The sequence below is a fragment of the Uloborus diversus genome, chromosome 7 (assembly GCF_026930045.1).
Source record: "Uloborus diversus isolate 005 chromosome 7, Udiv.v.3.1, whole genome shotgun sequence".
NCBI classification, from domain to species: Eukaryota; Metazoa; Arthropoda; class Arachnida; order Araneae; family Uloboridae; genus Uloborus; species Uloborus diversus.
Window position 1 is genome coordinate 19471758 of NC_072737.1, and position 17676 is coordinate 19489433.

The 17676-nt window shown below is 37.2% G+C and overlaps 1 protein-coding gene across 1 annotated transcript in view; it reads right to left on the reverse strand.

Annotated features, from left to right (window-relative positions):
- The window catches only part of LOC129226315 (uncharacterized), a 175826-nt gene that overhangs the window by 82880 nt on the left and 75270 nt on the right, over nt 1–17676 (reverse strand). Inside the window, exon 2 of the mRNA XM_054860917.1 lies at nt 5271–5372. Coding sequence (XP_054716892.1) covers nt 5271–5372 — 102 coding nt within the window. The remainder of the gene's footprint in view (nt 1–5270; nt 5373–17676) is intronic.

Sequence of the window (17676 nt, forward strand, 5' to 3'; positions counted from 1 at the left end):
AAAAGCTCTCTGTTACTTTCCTCATTGTCACGTAGTCCCTTTGGCTTGTAATTCATTGGCGATCCTTGGCTCAATCATGTCAATTCAGTTCTGGCCAAAAAGTGATAGGGTTGGTTTGGGTAATCAAACTGCATCCCCTCCCCCTCTTTTAAGCTCAGATCATTAAAACATAGATATGGTTAGTGGGTGTGGTTGTTGGAGCAGGAATCTTCTTGGGGGGAAAGTGAAAGGAGACCACATGACTACGTCCTTCCACGGAAGACGTTTCGCATTGTTGCACTAATTCTCGTTGGGATTTGAATCGTCGTCGATTTTAATTTTTTACCTTCTGCCTGAACTGTTTGTGCACATTTTTTTTTCTGTCACCCGCAAGCGCATGGGTTACTGATTTATAGATAAGTGTTTCTTTTTTTTTTTTTTTTAATTTCTGCAGTAAGTTGTTGAGTTATGCCGATTTAAAAATGGTTCTAAAAGTTGCGCTCTCGTAGAATAGCGACAGAGGAAGAAAACGCCGAGATCCAAAAGGGCCGGTGACCAACCACGTGATACACGGTGGCGAAATTATTTGATCTTCTCCCCGGGTCATAAAACTTGTCGCTTTACTACTGCTTCAGCGCATACAATAGCGACTGAATGGGATAGCTTGTCCCTCAATGGTTTAAGCCCTTAAGCTGATTTTTGGGGCAACATACGGAAGACATTTTGTGAGTTCAGCGTGTTTCTAAACAACTGTGTAGGTGTAATAATTGTCTGAAGATATAGTGAGGCTGTGATAAGTTGATGCTTGACCTGACAATGTATGCGTTTTTAGGGGGAGATCAGCGACGTACTATTTGTTCGAATTTGAACTGGAATGCTTTCATAAAACTACTACGAAAGTAGCTCAACTCAACTGAGCACCAACCACCCTACTCTATTACCCAAAATTAAACAAACAGTGCCAAGGTAAAGCTTCAGTTTACCGCAGTTACACCAGGGGTGACCACCCCCTAAGATAAAGGGCACAGCCCCCTAAATATCGCGAAGACCCCCAAAAAATGAGAAAAATACCCCTCAAAACACTCCCCTTAAAAATTTAAATGGCGCAGTCTGCGCCATGACCTGGGGGGGGGGTCCTATAGGTGAGCACCCCTGGTTACACTATAACACTGAAAAACATTGATCACCAAAAACTCAGTAATTTTCCATTTTCCTCTTTAGCAAAACGCTAATAACACGAAGTAATTATTTTCAGCAATCGTTAAAACATATAATCATAAAAACATTCAATTACCGTTTCCCCTTCCCGAAATCTTTTTATGTTTAATTGAGTTATTTCAATCTACCCCGTACACATTGTACTTTAACGTAGATGGAAACAACTAAGCTTTTCATTCTTCCCGAATTTCTGAATTATTCGATTTTGAGATAAATTATTCTTCTCTGTGTTGACTTAAATTTAGCGCATGATTTATTTTTGTATAAATTTTCTCCTTAAGAGATTTCAGATTCCATTTGGAGGATTCGGTGAGTCTCATGCAATCTGTGGGCCGCATCAGACAGAGTATCGTTGCTGCAGAACTTTTTAAGCCTGCAACTTTAAGAAGTTCTTAAATTGGGTGTATATGTCACAGTTACCTGCTTGCATCAATCTCAAAACCAACGAAATTACCGGTTCCATTTACACTTACAAGGAGACGGCACGACCGTGGGGTCGGAGATTTGCGTCAATTTTTTTTTGTGGTGAAAGAGGACCCTTAGTACATTACGTGGTTAAAGTAATACGACGCAATACTCCGAAAATGATGAGAAAATTCAATTTAAAGTCGCTATGGAGTCTCTTAGGCGCCTTATGAGTTTAAAATGTCAGTCTCTGGACGAGCCGCCGCTAGCCTAGTTGGTTAAGGCGCGATATTGCGCTCCAGAGAAAGCACGATCGAATCCCACTCTGGACTTTTTTTCTTTTCTCTTCTTTTTTTTCTTCTTTGCTATCACAACAATTAGTGGAAACGCTTTTCACCCCTATATTACTTTCTGAAATTTGTTTTTGCCGAAGATCGCTAACTTTTTCATTCACTGGAAAACATTCTTGCTCGTTATTCTGTACGGTTTTTTTTGCCTGTAAAGGTTTTTGACCTGTGATCCCCTTAAAGGGACATCTGCTCATAAGACTGCGCGACCCTGTGAGAATTGCAGTGCAGTTAATTTTTCTATTTCGTGGTGAACGTGAACCTACGTGTCTATTCCATTTAACGCAAAGTTATCGTACAATCAAATTTAAAAATGTTGGCTGACGAAGTTGCTGGCTCTTCTGGAATAGGAGAGGAAATTCCCTAAGAATCCATGTACAATATGCACTCCCTTGGTGCAGCCTTGTAATGTTTACTTCTACAGACAAGTCACAAATTTCATAAAGTGCTTGCGAAATTGCAGCGAGTTGTTAGAGCAAAATAGAGAAATTAATTCCCGGGAAGATTGTATAAAGATTAATTCAATTATTCACCATTAATTATCGTCACCAATATTCCAAGTCATGATTCAATACGCCTGATTTGCTACTAAATTATCCACTTTTCGAAATATTTTCATGAATGCTAATGAGGTATGTTTTTCTACTGATATATTGCAAATTCCCTGCAATTGTAAAAATTACGCTTTCATTTGTTGCACAAGATGTCGTAAAAATTATTGCTTTGTTTCTTTTAATGATAACTACCACTGCGGTTTTTGTACATAATAATTTAAAAAAAAATTGAATTTTTCTTTATAGACTTGGTTATTCTTATTAAAAACTCAATGTTCCTCCTCACATACTTTAGAATGAAAAATATAAATTGTTTTAAATTGTTTTGCCGGAAGAAAAAGAAAATAATTATAAAAAAAATGATGTAAATAAATTCTTAAAAATTATGAAGGGAAGAGAAATTATATTTTAATAATTGCTGTGATAACAAAAAAAAAATGTCCTATGAGCAGATGTCCCTTATAACCGTAAGGGGACCAATGGTCAAAAACCTTTACTAGGCAAAACAAACCGTACCGAATAACGAGCAAGAATGTTTATCAGTGAATGAAAAAAATTGCGATCTTTCGCAAAAATAAACTTCAGAAAGTAATATAGGGGTGAAAAGCGTTACCACTAATTTGTGTGATAGCAAAAGAAAAAAAAAAAAAAGAAGAGAAAAGAAAAAGGCCCAGAGTGGGATTCGATAGTGCTATCTCTAGAGCACATGATCGCGTCTTAACCAACTAGGCTAGCGGCGGCTCGTCAAGAGACGGACATTTTAAATTCATAAGGCGCCTAAGAGACTCCATAGCGACTTTAAATCGATTTTTCTCATAATTTTCTGAGTATTGCGTCGTATTACTTTAACCACGTAAGGTAGTAGGGGTCCTGTTTCACCACAAAAAAAAAAAAAAAAAAAATGACGCAAATCTCCGACCCCACGGTCGTGCCGTCTCCTTGTTAGCCTGTGAGGTAAATGGATGGAAGCACGCTAGAGAAAATGAAAACAGGCCTTCATCCGCTAAAACAGGGATCCCCGAAGAGGGTGAAATGGCACTCAGGAGTGCCACAAAGATAGGCGAGGGGAGCTAGCCCACGATACCAATATACCGGGTAAGCCAAAACGAATGTAGCAATCACAAACAGCTATACCTAATTAATGCAAAAGAATTCATTTATAAAATTAACGCAGAGTGTACACGAAGCCTCACAATTCTGCATACATACGTCAAAGATGTTCTATGTGACTACCTTTTCACCCCAAAGGCCCCCGTACCTACCACTATTTGTGGCTTAACCAGTTGGATGGGACCCTGAAGACAGCTCTGATTTTTTGATCCAGACCAGAAACCGAGCAATCCCTGGTCCAGTACCCCCAGAGGTATCGTTTTCTCGGAGGTCTTTGTGACCACGAGCATATCTATGTGACTACCCTTGACCCTTGGTCAGTCACGCGGATAACATCTTGGAGGTATATTGAGTATGTGAGTATGTTACCGCCATATAGCCTGAGTCAAGGCAGAAATGCATAAAATACACCGCCAGCTCAGTCATTCCAGCCGAGGATTGCAGTTTCGTGCTTATTAGGGGGCTGATGACTGCTAATAAGCACGAAACTGCAGTGTTCGGCTGGAATGACTGAGCTGCCGGTGTATTTCATGTATTTCTGCCTTGGCTCTGGCTATAGGGGAGCAATTTACTGAAAATACCATGCCTTGCCTTCAATCTTCGAGTTGAACCGAACCATTGCTTCGGTCACTCGTCTGGTCAGTGCTAATTATATTAGCTACCAGTTTATTTGGCACTCTTGGCTTCCTTAAGAGGTTTTCCACCTTCAGCTCAGTCACTTCCTATACCGGGCTGATGAGTGCTAATAAGCACGAAACTGCAGTCTTCGGCTTGAATGACTGAGCTGGTGGCGTATTTCATCTTGGAGGTAGTCCAATTCACGTCATTCATTCTGAAACATTTGTTTAGTCACCATCGTAAGCACATTACAAATGCGTACTTTGAGTTTTTCAGTTGTTTTGGGCATGGCATTCACATACACCGTGTCTTTCCCATATAGAAACCCTATAGAAAAAATCACAGGGTGTCAAGTCCGGAGACCCTGGTGGCCAAGAACAGAAAACATCGTTTTTTTTTTTTTGCGCGCACGCGTAGGTTTCCGCTTCACCGCACCTGCGCCTTATACGTAAAGAAATTTTGAAGTTCCGTCAACATTCTGTGTTAATCTTATCGATAAATTAGTTTCCGTTAAATAGTTATAGCGCTTGTATTCGTTATATTCATTTTGAATTGCCCTACATATCTATTGAACAGACACAGACGTGAGTGCCGTGAGAAAATTGCAATTTTTCAAAGGGTGCTGCGTATTAGACAACTTTGGGAACCCCTGCAATAAATAGTCAAAAACTAAAACTTTATCACATCCAGTTACTCTTAGGGGGCTGTAATGCACAAAATTTTGTCTCTCAATTTATTCAAAAGGGACGGAAGGCTCCAGAGTTGAAACATTAAAACTTTGTTTGCATTTCCAACGAAATACTGCATTAAATCAGGCGGCGCGACGGAATGTCACATGACAATCTAATTTGCACCAGTGGAGTGTGAAGTGACAAACCTAAAGATGTGTCACAATTCCACAGAAAGAATTCTGACACACTCTGTCTGTATGCAGAAGAAAAATTCAGAATGGCCACAATACTGGCTTTACCGATCAAAGTTCTAGTCATTGTGAAGTGTTTTGTATTCAGTGTCGCATAATGGAAAGAGGAAATCTTACCTTGCCCTTGATATTGACGTCCATGCCCATTTCGAGGAATCTCTCGGCCATGAAGACCCGGTTGTCCCTCACCGAGTACATGAGAGGCGTGTAACCCATTTCCTGTTCCAATGAAACAGAAAGATTTAGACAAAATGTAACATGCAAACATATATAAAATATATATTTTCCAATCAATTTATAACATACTTCAAGTTTACAGGCAGTTTATTACTAAAGATCAATATACGGTCAAGAGTAAATTTGTATCCAGTCTTAATATCTACGAGGTAACGTTTGTTTTATTGTTTTCTATAAAACTTCTACAAGTTACATATTTCAATGTTAACCTGTAAAATGATGAAGGAACATAGTTGAAAGCATAAACAGCAATAAATTTCCGACACTTGTTTCAGAGTTACGAGAAATGACAGCTAAAAATAAAAGTACTCGAAGTTATAAGACATAGAGAACTTTAGAGCCCGTTCATATGCTGCCGTGCGTTAGAATTAATGGTTAGCTCTATCCCGCACTCTTGGGCGATAGCGCAGTCCAAATCAAAGCGCTGAAGCTGGGCTGAAATCAGTGCGCGTTGCATGTTAACGCGGTTGTAGAGATCGCTTGCTGTTTCACTCACGTGCGCTAGAGTTCCTATATAAAGCTTCTATGTAGGGGCTCTTAACTTGCGCTAACTCTTATAATTGACAATTCCGCTTGGATGAATATACGGTTTAGAATCAAGTTGTACCATATCCAGAATAATCACAAGGGGAAGTCATAATCAGGGTTTCCAATCCCGAGCGAATTGGAAACCCTGAATCCCGAAAATCCCGATCCCGCGGGATCCCGCATGACATTTAGCGGGATTTATCTCGCGGGATTAAAAGTAAAATTCCGCAGGATTTCCAATCTCGCAATTTTTTTTCGATGTAAAAGTTTTCCAACTTTTGCCACTCATAAAACGACTATACTCACAAGCATCATCTGAAATTTGAATCTCCTCGTACAACTTTGTGTCTGATATGAGGAACGGTGGATTTACTATTTAAGAACACAGTAAAAATAGAGGTTTTTTTTTTTTTTGAGATTGAATTGGTATTCTCATTCGGAAGTCTCAGTTTTGATAAGTTCAACAATTGAGAAAAGTCATAAAATTTGTAAACATTTTCAAAAACTATTACTAAAATTTAAAATCCAGAAAAGTATGTTTTAAAAATAGAAAAAGTGTATATTACAGATTGCAAAACCCGCTGAAGTAGCCAGAATTCAATGTTAGAGCACTTCTGTAATTTAAGGAATGTACTCAAAACCGTTAACTTACAAAAAGTGCATAATATTTTTCTCCAAAGAAGAAAGCAACGAAAAACCTGACATTAATTATATATTCGGCCCGACTCTAAAAAAGGAGACAGAAACTTGAATAAAGCACATGATGACGCGTATAACAGTGTGGTAAGTTAAACTGCTCAAGTTTTTGAATGTCTCTTGAAAGTGAGAGGTGAAATTAGAGAAGTTATCCAAAACCTTTTACTGAGACTGTGACTCGATGTAACTGGTGGCCTTAGGTGTGACCAGGCCCCTAGGTGTAACCAACCAGCTTTCACCCCTTGCTAAAATGACTCAAATGAACTGATACAATGAACAACGTTAATGAAGAAAAAAGGGTAATCTCAATGCAAGTTAAATTGGAGACAGCAAAACACATATGGAATAGACATCGTTTTTGTCCCAAATTTGCAGTTCTTCAGCAGAAACTCAGCATAAGAAAAGAAGAATCTATTTCATAAGGTGGTGAATTTAAGGGGGATCTTTTGCTAACGTCCACAATAATTTAATCTCAGTAAAATCAACTGCTGAGGAGCTACAGCATGTGTTTTCATCAAACGCATCATTTGTTGAACAAAAATTCTTTCCCATTTAATACGAACTTTTAAGACACATTGGACATGTTTAGGACAAACTTTTGCGTACTAAACGATAATTACTAATTGAGAATTGACTTTGTAGTGAAAAACAATTGATGTACGGGATTCGAGAAAACTACTAATTCAAGTAACAAAAGCAGTTCTTCCTAAAAAGCACAACTTTTTTTCTATTTGACATTAGACACACAAAATTTAATTAATCAAGGTAATCCCACGAGATCGTGGGATCGGCTCCTTACAGTCCCGAAATCCCGTAGGACTGAATTTTACACGGGATTGGAAGCCCTAGTCTTAATATAAGATCCGACAGATTGACCTACCTTCATTGAGTTTCGTTATAAGTTACGTATGAAAATTCAGATAAAAGTATTACAAACACGACGGTCTAGGATTGTCTTAGGGAAAATATAGGGTTGACAATTATAGGGTTGTCGGGATTCAAAATTTCAATAAATGAGTAATTCTTCCAGTTTTCTGCAGGTATCTTCAAATCAAAGAAGACATTTTTCAGAAATTTCAAAATCTCTGTAGATTTCTTGCAGAATTTTGTAAAGGCATCACATTATCGTATGTCGAGTTTTTAGTCCAATAAACGCCAATTGCGGGAAATTTTGATTTACTTACATTTAAAAAAATCTTCAGAAAATTTACTGATTCCTACAAGACTTGAAGCTACCTGCAGAAACTCTGCAGAACTATGATAAATAAATTCCTTTGTGCTGAACAATAAAGTAAGAAATAACAACGTCCAAAAAGCACAAATTGCAGATTACTGCAGACACGTGTTTCGGCGTTACAGGAAACGCCTTTTTCAATGCAAAAAGTAATGAGCTTATGGATGAAAAGACATCTGACAAAAGGTTCCCTGTAACACCGAAACACGTGTCTGCAGTAATCTGCAATTTGTGCTTTTTTGATGTTGTTATTTCTTACTTTTCTGCAGAACTACTCAATTATTGCAACTTCAAGTAGCTACAACGATACAATTGGACCTTTTTTGCTTACACAACCCTATACCATCGCTTTTGCAATACTTTTATCTTCATTTTTGTACATAAGTCATTAGGATACTCGATGAGGAAAGGTTAAACAAAATCAGGTCTTTGACCATCTGTTTTATTTATAAGTGTTTTACAATAAATTGCTATGTATTTTTCCCCTCTCTCTCTGTGTACGTGTGTGTAAATAAGAGACAAAGGGTTGGGTAGGGGTGAAGGGGTTTCTTTTGTCCCTCCCCCCCCCCCTTTTTTTAAAGAAAAAGGAGTTAATTTGCAGGAGATTCAAGTATCAAACAATTTGCAACATTCCAACAATATAATTTTCACGCATTGTTATGAAACAGCCAACAAGATTAAGAAATCAACAAACGTTTTTTGTTTGTTGCAACAATACCATAGCTCTCCAACAAAGCGGATGCTCTGCTGAATTTTCACTTTTAAGCCGATGTGATACCTGTAAGGTTGAATTCTGCTTAGCTCTCGAGAAATTGATTATTTTACGAATTTCTCATACGAATTTGCGACAAGTAAGTCAACATTTATTTTTATAATTTTGTCTACTAACAGAGAACATGTATTAAAAATTTTTTTTGACACAAATCGCTCTAAGTATTTTTTGGTCGAACTGCGTACATAAAGTATTGATTCCACCAAAGTTGGCGAGAAAATCAGAAATGGCAATGACAGAACGAATTTGGGAAATACGATAAAACGTAAAAAAATAATGAATCTGACAAATTTGACCAAATGTCAGCCTGTTCATTATTTTATTTAATTTATTCATTTATTTACGAATTTAATTATCTATTTTTTGCGATTTAGCACAGGACAAGTATTGCATTAGAACAACAAATATTTTGAATTCCCAGCTTTTATTTCACTTTTAATGTTTTGTTTAATTTTATTTTACTGGAGCAATCACGCATTGCTACCTAACCTCACATGACCGTAGTTGATGTTTCTTTGACTTTTCAGATTACCATGACGACGAGAAAAATTCAAACTCGCGGTTTTTAATATATGTTAACAAATTAATTTTAGTCATCGTGGTTAAAAATCGTCTGCAGCTTTTTCACGGCTTAATTCAAGGAGATTTTACAATTAAAAAAAAAATTTTTTTTTGTATAAAGCACCCTTTTTTTTTTGGAAAAATACCTACATAGATGAATTTAATAGCAAAACTTCAGCTAACAATTGAAAAGTAAAATTACCAGCCAAATTATAATTTAAGAATTTTTTTTTAATAACATAAAACGCCCATAAAATAATTCCCTAACTAATCAAAACAAATTAAAAAGCTCTCTTAAAATGTAAGTAGGAAGCCAAATGCATCACGTTATTAAAAATAATAATTGCTCCATTAAACTGTAAAATCAAGTTACGAAGAGCAATTTTTCGGTTTTCGCCAATTTCGGTAGTAAAAAAGTTACCGAGCGCTATAATGATGATTCTTTTACGGGTAAAGTATTGTTAAAACAAGAAAACCATATTTTTAAACAGTAATTAATATTTAAAATAATAATTGAATTCCTTAAGAAAAGGAATTGAACTTGAATATTAAAACAAAATATTAATACGAATTTTGAGATCAATGTAAATATAGTCAACTAAAATCCCAAGAGACAGGCTAAAACATTCCGAATACTGGTGGTTCAAGTTTTGTTAAGTTTCCACTGCTAGTTTGGAACCCAATGAAAACTTCGAGATGAAGAAAGCTTCGAATTATAAGGCTTCGAGTTTTCGCGAGTTGATTTATTTCGTAATTTAATTAAGATAGAACCACCAGTTGTATGTCGAATTTGGTAGAAGAAACTTTTGCGAAGAGTGAAATACCCTTTTCTGCGGTGTTGTGGTCCGATGCCGAAAAGACTGTTTTACAGAGATTTATGTTGTAAAGAAAATATTTCTAAAAACTGCCACATTAGGATGTGTTGTAGGTCTAGACTAGTTGAATCTTTACAAATGTTTTTTTTATGCATCTCGAAAGTAATTTTAAAAATAGAAATAATTGTGTCTAATAATGCATTTATTTATTAGAAGAAAGAAATATATGAGTGATTTTTCTTATAAAAATTTCGTTATTAAGGCATTTTGAAAATTTGATTTTTAATTGACGTGCTTTCTTTTAGGTGCAAAATGGATCAAATCAAGTCAACTTCGACCCATTCCAAACCTCAAAACCCGGAGCTCCTTCCTGATTTTGTCTATGACAGTATTCTTGTCATTGCAGCAGATGATCAAGACTTTCACAAGCTGCAAAAATACATAAATGCCTACAAGGATGCTGCAGATAATTCCCTCATGGGATTCAATCACCATATGAAAAGACACATACCGATTGAAATCAATACGGCCAATTCACAATCAAGCGGAAATTACCGATCTCTCCTCCCAAATGAAGAGCAATTACGGAAGGGGATTAAAACAGCTTTGAAGACTGCTGTGTTTAAATTTTCGCTTTATTTGTTGCATCATTTAATACAATAAGACACCGAAAAAAGCACACTGTTCTGCTCCATGCAACACAAATAGAGATCATAAACTGCAACAACTCAGACACAATTATAAAAAAGAGAGAAAATTAAGATTGACTGTTCTTCAAAAGCATATAGTAAAGCGACGAAACAAAAAATTATCAGACTTAATCTCTGCGTAGTTATCCCCTCTCTCTTCGCAAGCGAAAAACTTGTAAAACTTCATAGGAACGAGCTGATGTGTGCATCACATGACTTCCTTTTACACCAATTTAATGCTATTTCCCTATTATTGCAATTTTAATGGGATTCTCTCTCTAACTCTTTAAATATCACTAGCAATGGCCACATTGAAAGCAGATTTAAAAAAAAAAAAAAAAAAAATCGCAAAATTTTTCGCCAAGTTGGCGACAAAACTTGGCAACCAAAAGACTGGCGATATATCGCCAAGTGACCGCCAAATTATAACACCACTTGAGTTTGCATCGAAATTAACAATGATTTCCCCCCAAAAAGGTGCAAAAGACCCCTTTAGAAACACCCGAATGCAACCAAAATAGGAGGTGCACAACTAGACCCCACTACGAGTCTATGTACCAAATTTCAACTTTCTAGGACATACCATTTTTGAGTTATGCGAGATACATACGCACATACGCACATACGCACATACACACATACGCACATACATACAGACGTCACGAGAAAAGTCGTTGTAATTACCTCGGTGATGGTCAAAATGGATATTTCGCGTGTCTATACATTCTTAGGCACTTTTCCGCATGTGGTCGAATCGAAAAAAAAAACTCAACATTCATTTGGGGGTGAGCAAAATGGAAATTAAGGGCGATTTTTGAGTGAAAATTTTTTCGCGAATACAATACTTCCTTTTTTGTAAAAGGAAGTAATAAAAACGGAATGAAAATTTATCGATGTCGATTCGCTTTTTCGAAAGGTTACCAGCAAATTTCAAACAAACGAAAAAAATCAATCCACTGGAAAGCACAACCTATAAAATGCGTCCTGTTTCAGCCACGCCAAATGAAACAACATCCAGTGACTTTCGAACTCTCACATCATAAAGAGAACTATTGACGGCACTTTGTAACATAGCCATCCAACAACATTTTGCAGAGATGTAGAATTAGAAGACATGCTAGGAGGACTAACTGCTCGAACATTTTTGGAACGAAAAACTGACTTTGTACATCTCTGCCATCTTTTCAAGTGTATCAAGAAAAGAAACTTTCCCAAAATGTCGAGGGAAAAAAAAAGCCTCCAGACATTGATAATCTGATGGGTCATTCCTAGCAGTTAAATTGCGTTTAATAATATTTTTCCCAAACTTACAATTAGTTGCATAATTTAATACAAAAATCTTCAGAAAATAAAAACATTGCTACATTCTGTGCAGCACAAAATAAAACTAAAATGCTAAGAAATTTCCTCACAAATCAAGATTTTGGTTGAAATATAAGATTGAATATCTGCCTTGACGTATAACGGAACTAGTGAAAACTTGATTAAAGAACTTAAAACATCATGAAATGAGCCAATAAAATCCCGGCTCGGGGGTCGCAAAAAGGGGGAAAACATCGGGTGGAGGGGCGACCCCCATGGGGAGTGACAGAAGTCCACCTCCTCGTTACTCCCTGGGAAACACTGCCAGTGTTAAATCACATCAGCAACGGCAGTGGCCAAGAGACTTCTAGAAGAAATTGATGCTGATGAAAAATTGTCAAAGATCTATTCCCTACTCCTATGTAACTTGAAACCACTTCAAATTTTATATTATGCTAATCTAAAAGCATGGATTCCGACTTTGTAATCATGATTGATATTAAAGTTTGCTTCAAGGTAAATAAAGTTGCATGTGTTTTTTGTTTCAGCGTTTAATTTGGGCAAAAACAATAGCTTATGTAAGTAAAATGGCATAAAATAATGGCATAAGTACAAATAAAAGCATTTAAAAGAGAGTTAAAAACTCAGCAAACAGCTGTTTCGGGGCTATCAAATGTAAGCCCCTTCATCAGTGCATAAAAAGCATTTGACAGCCCCGAAACAGCTGTTTGCTGAGTTTTTGACTCTCTTTTAAATGCTTTTATTTGTACTGTATACACGTTGTGTCATTTTACTTACTCCACAGTACAAAGTTTTCGACTGTTTTTTTTTCTATTGCCTATGTATTTCAAAAGTGGACCCTTCAAATGGGGTTCATTCAATATGAAAAGTAGTATTGTTTATTAATATATGAAAGTCAGTGACCAAATTCATGTTATTAAAGGTAAAAAAAAAAAAAAAAAAAAAAAAAAAAAAAAAAAACCCTCTTAAAAATTATGAGTACTAAGCTTTAAGTGCCGTGTTAAGTGCAAAGGTCGTGTCGGCAGTTAAGTTCAAAATGAGAAATTGACGTTTAAAGTTTTGTGCCTCCATGTATTTGATTCAGATGCAACTTTTTCAAAAAAAAAAAAATTTAAATACACTGGTATGCAAAAATTAAGAACGAGACGGTTTTTTCAATCTAACTTTGTACAAAACCTTTCCAAATCAACACATTTAATACCGTAAGATCCCCAATACGTAAGGACGTGTGTAATGTAAGCAACACTTACTAAAAGAGAAATCAGAGGGATAAAAAGAAGCTTTATTGAAAAAGTAGCATGGAGCGCAATGCGACTGAAGGCCGAAACATCCCTGTGATGGGTGTCCAGCAAGAAACATCCGGTCTTTAGTAGGGGATATGATCTCCCCCGACTGCTAGGCAGGTTTCACAGCGTCTGCCCATGCTGAGAATGAGGGTGTCAATGAGTTGTTGAGGCATTGCTGCCCATTCGTCTTGCAGCGCCAATCGAAGCTCCCGAATCGTTACTGGTGGTAAGGTACGAGTTGCCAAGCGTCTGCCTAGAAAATCGCATACATGCTCGATGGGATTGAGATCCGGAGATCGTGCCGGCCAATCCATACGTTCAATATCCTCACTCTCTAAGAGCTGTTCGGCAGCTACTGTGCGATGACATGGTGCATTGTCGTCCATGAAAAGGAACTGCGGACCCATAGCGCCTCTAAAAAGACGCACATGGAAGAAGAATCTCGTTACAATAACGGGTCCCGTTGACTGAACCTGCGTCGAAGATGTGAAGGTCTGTACGACTACCAAGCATGATGCCTCCCCAAACGAGAACACCGCGACCTCCATACCTGTCCCTTTCAATGATGTTCGAGGGATGATTGCGGCTTCCCCGCTCTCGCCAGATGAGTATGCGATGAGAATCGCTACTCAGACTGAATCTGCTCTCATCTGTAAAGAGTACTCGTCTCCATTCATTGTCTCTCCAATTCCGGTGTTCCCGGCACCACAGAGAACGCCTTCTCCGATGGGCAGACGTTAGAGGTACACACCGTATAGGGCGTCGTGCAAACAGACCACCACCGTGCAGTCTTCTGGCCTCGGTAAAACGCGATATCGGTCGTCCAGTCGCCTGTGTCGTGTGTCTAGCGATTGCTCCCGCTGTCTGCTGCCTGTTTCTTCTGGCCTGTAAGACAATATACCGGTCATCTGCGGGTGTGGTTCCTCGTGGACGACCACTACTGAACCCCCGGATAGCTCTCCAAAGTCGTGAAACGATGCTGTGAGCAATTCCGAACTCTGCAGCCACACTTGTCACACTGCGGCCTTCCTCCAACTTCCCAATGGTTCGACCTCGGGTAAAAGCATCCAGATGTTGTCTAACAGATTGATTATTCGCCATTTCTCGCTGAGGCAGCAACTCGGTGTGATTTTAACTGCTATACGGCGTGCAATCTCTTTGCCAGAAATACTGATCTTACACCGACAACATGCTTTATACTACTCAGACACTCCCCCATTACGTCTGCCTGCATATCTGCGCATGTGCTACCGTACATCACCTTACTCAATCTCCTGATTGGTCTTTCTGTCCGCTCTGCCTCTTCGTTCAGCTGATATGCTAATTTTTCGACTTCGTCCTTAATTTTTGCACACCAGTGTATTTCTCATTGACAAATGACTACTAAACTATGTACTAAAGTGAAGTATGTGGCAAAAAATCACCTGGTGATCGTAACTCAATTTTGATAAAAAGTGCAGATACGACTTTTGTACTTAGCACGGCAGTATTCCTTATCTTTCACCCTCACTGTTACCATTAAAAGAAGGACATTAATTCTCCAAAATCTCATGCAGTGTCATTCCACGGAAAACGGGTAATTTGTCCCTCACGTGGTGCTTCATATATACTTCATTAAAAATAATACTTTAAAATGGCCACGAACTACTTTTTTTTTTTTTTTGCCTAACAAATTACTAACTTATGTGTGATTTCTTGAGCAAAAAGTTTCGACATTACGCTTTAAAACTATTACTTTTTAATGAAATATATGAACCGTCAAGTGCGGGACAAATGGGATACTTTACCGTGGAATGTCCCTGCTGCATCATCAAACTTCAAAATGACATGAACTATACGTGCTAATGTCCGGATTCAATTAAAAACAGATCATTTAAATTTGCAAATGAGATACATATCAGTAGTTTGTCCGCTGAACAGTAAATAAGTTAATAAATAAGACGCAAAAACATAGACAGAAGTCGCCAAACAAGTAGTTTTTATGAAACTTTGACCAAACATGATGGCAATGGACGAAATGAAAAATAATCGCCAGTATTTAAAATGAGCCAAGTGAAGTACCACCGAAAAGTATCCACTTCTCGGTGTGGTATCCAATTCACCGTCTATGTTCATCATTCTTTTAGGGGTATAGAAAAGAATTCTAAAAAGCTATTCATTTAAGAAGCATTGCTTCTAACATGCGTACATACACCCATTCTTTTGAATTATTAAAAACATTTATTACTTAATAGACGCAAAAGGTAGTAGTATGAGGTCCGCATCAGATTTTTGATAATAAACACCATCAAACTACGATCAGCACACGATAAATTATGAATTGAATTACTTCAAATATTATTGTAAAATAAATAATACTTTTATATATTATTTAAAAAAAATATGTAAAACTATTATTTATTTCACAATAATATATTTGTATATATTTTATATTTATTAAGATATATTTACTGCAATTCAAATTGAAATAAGTTATGAATTAATAAAATATTGCAGGCGGTAAATTGTGAATGGTTTGTTGCAATGTCACCTTTTTTTTAGCCTCCTATAGTCAAAGAAGTATTTTCTTTTTCATAAAACTTGGAAAAAAAAAACATTTTTATTCCCAAGATATCGCGTAACTCGTAAATATGGCTCGCGTCCTTTCTTCCTTCTCTACCTCTATTAAGAAATGAACTCGCTTCTCAAATGATGGACAGGTGCATCATTTTCGTGATCGGACGAAAATTGGCGTGGACATCTATTAACTACTAATGGTATCCGCACGGCTTTGCCTGTAGTAGAAAATTGAAAGGTCTTTTGGTTCGCCTGTACATTTACAAATAATGGATGGTGTATTTCTCGCCAATTGGCTTGCCCATGTTACGGTCCCACGTTATGATAATTTATTAATTTACTCGTCCATCTTATGATAATTTTGCTCTGGAAAATGTTCTTAAAATTGGAATAGAAAAAGAACAAAATCGAATTTTTGAAAAATCGCTTCGAGGTGCACACCCCCATCTACAAACTAACTTTGTGTCAAATTTCATGAAAATCGGCAGAACGGTCTAGGCGCTATGCGCGTCACAGAGGTCCAGACATCCAGACAGACAGAGCTCCAGACAGAGAGACTTTCAGCTTTATTATTAGTAAAGATTAAACATAAGCATTTTTCAATTTAAAATGCTATATTAAAACATACTTGTAAGATAATCAGATTTTTACTTTCTTCTATATCTAATATATAGAAGAAAGTATTGGATTCGTGCAAATTTTCGAATTTCGAATTTTGACGGATTCGAACGTTTTGAGGTGTGCTGAGTCCATTTCGACCATTTTTGGAAAATGTCTGTCTGTCTGTCTCTGTGTGTGTATGTATGTGTGTGTGTGTGTGTGTGTGTGTGTGTGTGTGTGTGTGTATGTATGTGTGTCACGTCTGTGTGTGACCAGTTTTTTGTGGCCGCTCTACAACAAAAACTACCGCATGAAATCGAACGAAATTTAGTACACATATGTGCCCCTATGTGAACTTGTGCCCATTAGTTTTTGGCGCGAATTCCTCCAAGGGGGGTGGAGCAATGGGACGTTTTTCGAGTTACGCGTGCTTGCTATTCCTCAGGAAGTTACTGGCGGAATCAAACAAAATTTGGTCCATATGTTGGTATTAACAGGAACAGGTGCTGATTCAATTTTGGTGTCAATAACTCAAACGGGGGTTGAGCTGTAGAACGTTTTTTGTCGTCAATTGTGACTGCTGTATCTCAAGAAATAATGAACGGAATGAAAGAAAAATTTATCGGCAAGTAGCCCTTAGTGGGTATAAGAACTGATTTTATTTTTGTGTCAACAGCTAAAAGGGGGGTAGCGCAATCACCCGTTCTTTTTTTCCATTTTGAGTGCCCTATCTCAAGAAGTAATGCTACGTTCTGGTTGAAATTTGGAATATATGTGAATCCATATGTAAACAGGCTTTGGTTCTATTTTGACGCCGATCGCTCCAAGAGGTGTTGATTTTTTTTTTTTTTTTTTGCGAATAAAAATATTTTTATTAATGCAACAATAAGAAAGATAAATCGTAATAGATTGTCGTCTGCGTATTTCTCGTGATTTTAATTGTATGGAAATGATAGGAAATATTATCTCAATGATTTAAAATTTTTAACTGTTGCCATCTTATGTTTGTTAACAAATAAAATATTTGTAATTCATTGAAGCAAGGCTTTTAAAATAACTTTCAATTTTCGCTCTTTGCTTTGCTTTTGCAATAATCCAGACATTGGGATGGTCGTCAAGTTTTTGCATGTGTAATTTTGTTTTTGTTGGGAATATTGCTTCCTCGTCAAGCATGGGGAGGGATCAGAAAAAAAAAAAAAAGAAAAATGTAGAAGAAAGTTTCGTGA